This window comes from Bombus vancouverensis, chromosome 11, assembly GCF_051014615.1.
Source record: "Bombus vancouverensis nearcticus chromosome 11, iyBomVanc1_principal, whole genome shotgun sequence".
Taxonomy (NCBI): domain Eukaryota; kingdom Metazoa; phylum Arthropoda; class Insecta; order Hymenoptera; family Apidae; genus Bombus; species Bombus vancouverensis.
The window spans coordinates 11,668,256-11,673,571 of NC_134921.1; the positions used below are offsets into that span (position 1 = coordinate 11,668,256).

General features: G+C 29.2%; 2 protein-coding genes across 3 annotated transcripts; one reads left to right on the forward strand and one right to left on the reverse strand.

The window, feature by feature from the left end:
- Window positions 1–483: 483 nt before the first annotated feature.
- Window positions 484–5,064, reverse strand: NO66 (Bifunctional lysine-specific demethylase and histidyl-hydroxylase NO66). Of its 2 annotated transcripts, none has more exons than XM_076622691.1 (6): window positions 4,874–5,064; window positions 4,028–4,638; window positions 3,663–3,940; window positions 2,827–3,559; window positions 2,467–2,653; window positions 484–2,287 (listed from the first exon to the last, which is right to left on the reverse strand). In XM_076622691.1, the coding sequence occupies exons 2-6, from the start codon at window positions 4,636–4,638 to the stop codon at window positions 2,216–2,218; spliced, it is 1,881 nt and encodes a 626-aa protein (XP_076478806.1). In that variant the 5' UTR covers window positions 4,874–5,064; the 3' UTR covers window positions 484–2,215. The 2 variants fall into 2 exon arrangements, with proteins under 2 accessions (XP_076478806.1, XP_033185862.2); XM_033329971.2 differs by having other exon boundaries at window positions 4,887–5,063.
- Window positions 529–1,858, forward strand: LOC117154728 (multiple coagulation factor deficiency protein 2 homolog). The gene is made up of 4 exons (XM_033329970.2): window positions 529–680; window positions 955–1,041; window positions 1,266–1,426; window positions 1,535–1,858. The coding sequence occupies exons 1-4, from the start codon at window positions 529–531 to the stop codon at window positions 1,663–1,665; spliced, it is 531 nt and encodes a 176-aa protein (XP_033185861.1). The 3' UTR covers window positions 1,666–1,858.
- Window positions 5,065–5,316: the final 252 nt, after the last annotated feature.

A 5,316-nucleotide genomic window follows, 5' to 3' on the forward strand; every position in this document is an offset into this window, starting at 1 on the left:
ACGTCTCATAGGGGTTTAACTGATCGCAAAGTTCCTGACGAGTGATGTGTAGCAAATTTGAAGACGGGCCCAGAGCATCGTACGCTGTACCCCCCGGGGTCCAATCTAAATCAATGGGCTTGTGGGTAATCGCATAATAATTACTAGAACCCCCTCTACCGTCCATCTGTCGCTAGCCAAGGGGTGTTCAACCCCTACAAGTGGCAGTGTGCAATGTCACGGCAACATAGACGATCAGAGTGTCTCAGCAGGTCCTATTGTTGTTGACCATTGTAAAAAATATCACGCAGTGTCACATATTTCCTCGGTTTTCGCGCGTTGTTTAAAATTTTTGTCGAATGCATAACACACATATACTAGCAATTTAAGGAAATAGTGCATTACACATAATTGTAATTGTAATCTGTTTGATAAAGTATAACATACTGATAGTAATCCTCTCGTGAGGATCTCGATCGCCTTAATAAAAAAAATATGTGTATATAATGATTACGAAAAACTCTTTATTAAACTGTTACAGACAAACAAATGATACCTACAATTCTGATCGGTTTATTCGTCGGATTTTGTGATGGTTTACGTGGACCTCATCATCCACGAAGTCCTGTCTCTCATCACCATTATGTACCCCAGAAAGATGTTAAAATAACGCAAGATGCACAACTACTACAGGATGCTACGTTAGTTAACACTTAACTCATTTACTTGAGTATCATAATTTTATTTAAGTATGTGTTCGTTTTTTCACTTTGTTATTGTTTTATCTTTACTCTAGTTTTAAACTTCTAACAATTTTGCATTTTTAGAATTTAATATTGCAATAATCAACAAACATTATTTTTATCGTCAATTATTTTGCGCATTTCCAGTATTATTTACCTTATCCATATTTGTATAATTTTTATATAGTTCTTACCACTGCGAAAGCTCGAAATATAAGGATTAAAATTTCAGCCACTTAAAAGAAGACATAGGATCAATGGCGGATCAATTGGACTTTTCGAACATGACTGAACAAGAAATCGAATTCCATTACTTCAAGTACGTCTGTAATACTAATAATATATTATATTTTCAGTGCTACAGTAAATAATTTGCACATCTTAATAATATCGTTATCAGTCATTATTGCGAAGAATTTCCTAAAGGAAATATGCTCGGTTATCTCTCGTAAATTAAATATTTTTATTGACTAGCAAATTTATTCGTATTTTCTTTCTTTTTTAAGTATCAAAAATTATTTTTATATCTAAATTTTCATTCAGAGTTCACGATATCGACAATAATGCTAAATTGGATGGATTAGAAATTCTCTATGCGATTCAACATACGTTTCACGAGAACAGACTCGCCAATGCTGAACGTGAAAGTTCGAGTGAAAATACCAGAACCATGGATTACGAAGATGATTTGCCTTGGATCGTAGGTGCGTATATCCACAATTATGTATTCGAATTAGAACAAATTTCGTAATAGAAATATAGAAATTAAGATATGAAATACTGAAAATGTAATAATTATTTCTGTTATAAAGAACTTGTAGACAGAGTACTGAGGGAAGATGACTTAGATCATGATGGATACCTTGGATATATTGAGTATGTACTTGGAAGACAAAGAGATCACATTGCTCAAGCAAAACGGAATAACAAATTGGAGAATTAAAAGCACATCTAGTACAACGCCTTTGGCCGATGAAATAATTAATAGAATCCTGTATAACATATAAATTTATGTCAAAAACATACGAAAAACAAGACCTTTTGTTTCTTTCTAATTAATTGATTTGTAACAATTGTCTTCAACTAAAATGTACAAAAACTGTAATTTTTAATACAATCCATTTTAATCTGCAAAACAGTATATTATTTATTTCAGGTAATTAAAAAATCATCCTGTATACTACAATAATAAATAATCAAATTTTTTCCATACATACCATGCAATGACTCGTCAAATATTGTTATTTTTTTGATTAAGAAATACTCGATATATTAATTCTATTTTCGTTAAAAATTGTTATGATTACTTTAATTATTATGTTATATGATTGTAATATTGTATAAATATACAAATATTGAAAAAATTGTAATATAAACATACCTTTTTTATACACATATATCAAAATTAAGATAGCAGTAATACTTTTATGAACCTTTGAGCTTTAGTATTTATTTTTTTATTGATTTTTATACATATTATTTAAAATATGTGATTATTCCAAAATACATAATGGATTTTCTGTTACAAGAAGACATTTTTCCCAAAGATCTTTAACTATCTGTATCTGTTAAATAAAAATAATTTAAAATATTAAATTATTTGTTGAATAGAAATAATAGAAAACATTCTATGTACAGTTGAGCCTTTCAAATTTGAACATAATTGTCTCTACTAGTTAAAATGCGAGAGACTCTCCTGTATTATGATGCTACTCTGAAATGATTTATGTAGTTTTCTGTTTACCTTATTATCTTCACTATCAATTGGCAAATCTTCTACGCGTATAAAGTCAGGATATCGCAATATCATATCTCGTATAGCAGGTACAAATTCTTCACCAACTTCTAAAAATTGTGGTTCATACTCGTGATATTCTTTAGAATTTTCACTCGAATAATATATCCTAAATGTCTCATCCTCTTTAATTAACCTAATAATAAGAAATAAAACTTTTGAATAGTAGTTTTGTTCCAGTATAAATTTTCGAAATTTAACGTCATAATTGTATGATTTTTTAATGCAAAATCAATCAAAATTTTCAAATATTAAACTTACAAACAATTAACTTATAATTCTAAAAAATTAGGGAATAACTCAAATTACCTTATACAATGAGACCTTAATAATCGAATTCTAGTATCAGGTTCTATCTCTACCCTGTTTTCAACAATTCCATTTTCAATCATCTTTTCGCCATCTTGAACAGCAGAGCATTCCTGTTCACTTTCAGAAATAATAGGTGGTAAACAATCATGAATATGATTTTTTGCCATTAAATCTGCAGCTTTATCTATGTCAATATATTCTATTAATTTATTAAATAAATGTTTTATTCTTTCCTTGAACTCATCCTTGGCACTGTTCTGAATATCAGAATATGCAAATCCACATTGTCTTAGGTAATCAATAGGTAATCCCTTTCGAAATTCACTATCTGCTTCTATAGCAGTTGTTAATGCATTTGGAAGTAACTTCTCCAAAAAGTCACCCCAACTGTTTTTTTGGTAAACACTTAATGTAATATGGAGACTATGTGTATTGTCAATAGTTTCACCTTGATGAATCGTTCCTCGTGGAAAATATAACAAATCTCCTGCATTTACAACTGTATCTAATATAGGTTCACCAATCTCAGATTGTGAGAAATTCTTCGAGGAATACCTTGGCAAATATTCATTTTCATTCCGTGGTTTGTACAATCTCCATCTCTTTTTACCTTCAATTTGTAATATAAAGGCTTCAATATCGTCATAATGTGGAGCAAAACCTTGGCTATTAGGGGGTGTTAAATAGGAATTTGCACCAACAAAGCAGCCAAAAAATTCTTGTAGCGTGGCTGAAAATAATAAATATCTTTCATTATAGAACTGAGAAGTTATGTTCCATATGTTTATATAAAAAAATGTTTATGTTATAAATATTCTCTTCATAAAAAATACCATTTAAGGAATGTAACTTTGGTATGTATGTTTGTGGATTTAACATTCTAACAGAACATCCATTCATATAATAGTCCCAAACAACGCTTGGAATTGCACGGCCAACAGGATTATGCGTTTCTCTTACACCATTTTCATACGAGGTAATATCAATATTTTTCGTAAATAAAATATGAGATTCCCTTAATATTTTATCCAACATTGGAGTAGACATAAGCAATTTATAATACTTATGAAAATTTCTCTTTACATGGACAGGTGTTTTTTCCCAATTATTTCTGGAAAAAGAAATGGTATATCACTCATTAACTTATTAATTATTGTTAATTACAAGTACATATAATTTGTAACTATTTTTAACTTACTCAAAAAAGTCTTCTACTTTCATAGGATGTATTAACCATTCAAACATCGAGCGACTTGTTATTAGTGGATTCTCATGATTTTCTTCAGTTATGTTACAATTGGCATAAGCAGTCTTTCGAGTATTCTTTTTTATTAATATTTTGCTTTTAATTTGTTTCTGTTGCTTCTGTTTAATCTGTTTCATTTTTGCAACACCGCTATTTACCATTAAAACAGAATTTCTTAATTTTTTTTTTGATTCAATTTTCTTTGAACTAGGAATTATAGCCATTTTTTTATCTCCTTTATGTATTGGTTTTTGAATTGATTTATTTTTCTTAGAAGACACAAAAGAATTAGTCTTTTTAGATATTAGATTATTCTTTCCATTTACATTTTGAATTTTATTTATTGTTCTTGGAATCTTATTTATCTCTTGATCACTTTTATGCACAGGTGCTTGTTTTGCCTTTCTTCGTATTTTCAAATGTGCATCATTTTTTAAACCTACTCGTTTTTCTGGAAGACTGTGTTTTCTCTTTAATCTCTTTGAATTTGATGATAATTCTGCATTTTTACGTTTCATAGCATACATTGCAAATGCAGATGTTGGTTCCTGACATTTAAGCATCTATAATCATTAAATGAAATTATGTAAATAGTACAGAAATAGAAATTATGTAAATACAACAATAAAGACATATAAATATAATGATAAATAACTATAGTATATATTTAACTTGCATATTATAATCAACAAAGTAATTTATACTACAATAGTAATTTATAAACTACAAATAAACAGTGTAACCGGCGAATTATAGGTTATATTGTAATGTTTTATCAATATGATAATACAATATTACTTTTTAACATTACCGTGAAATGTACACATCTACATGAACTTTATGATTATAATCCGATCAAATTTAGCAGCTAGCTAATATTATTGTTGCCATAAAAACTCTCAAATTGAATTTATCACTGTCACAAGGTCATAAGTTACTACTTACAACCACGGTCCTGCCACAACACGTGGTTATACCAGATAGATAGCAGTTTTAAACATTCAATTGGAAGCGGCATTCAATTTATAATATTTCTTATAAGGAAATGGATTCCCCATGAATCAAAAAATACAATCAGCATCATTTTCAATTTTGATTTGATTAACGAAGATTTCTGATATTTTCAGAGAAGAATTTTTCAGACGCTTCCAGTGGTTGTACGAAGGGACTGGGACATAACAATTAGATCTCTTTTGTCGAAGAACTTTATTGTTGTAGTTTCTTTGTCTTCTTTTTCTATT

What these genes read in the sequence shown, in the direction of transcription:
- LOC117154728 (XM_033329970.2), top strand. Translation starts at nt 529, where the DNA reads ATGATACCTACAATTCTGATCGGTTTATTCGTCGGATTTTGTGATGGT. An exon ending in ATCGAATTCCATTACTTCAA is followed by an intron (nt 1,042 to 1,265) that starts GTACGTCTGTAA and finishes ATTTTCATTCAG; the next exon opens with AGTTCACGATATCGACAATA. An exon ending in TGATTTGCCTTGGATCGTAG is followed by an intron (nt 1,427 to 1,534) that starts GTGCGTATATCC and finishes TCTGTTATAAAG; the next exon opens with AACTTGTAGACAGAGTACTG.
- NO66 (XM_076622691.1), bottom strand. Translation starts at nt 4,638, where the DNA reads ATGCTTAAATGTCAGGAACCAACATCTGCATTTGCAATGTATGCTATG. An exon ending in AAAGTTACATTCCTTAAATG is followed by an intron (nt 3,560 to 3,662) that starts GTATTTTTTATG and finishes TATTATTTTCAG; the next exon opens with CCACGCTACAAGAATTTTTT. An exon ending in TTGATAGTGAAGATAATAAG is followed by an intron (nt 2,288 to 2,466) that starts GTAAACAGAAAA and finishes TTTATTTAACAG; the next exon opens with ATACAGATAGTTAAAGATCT.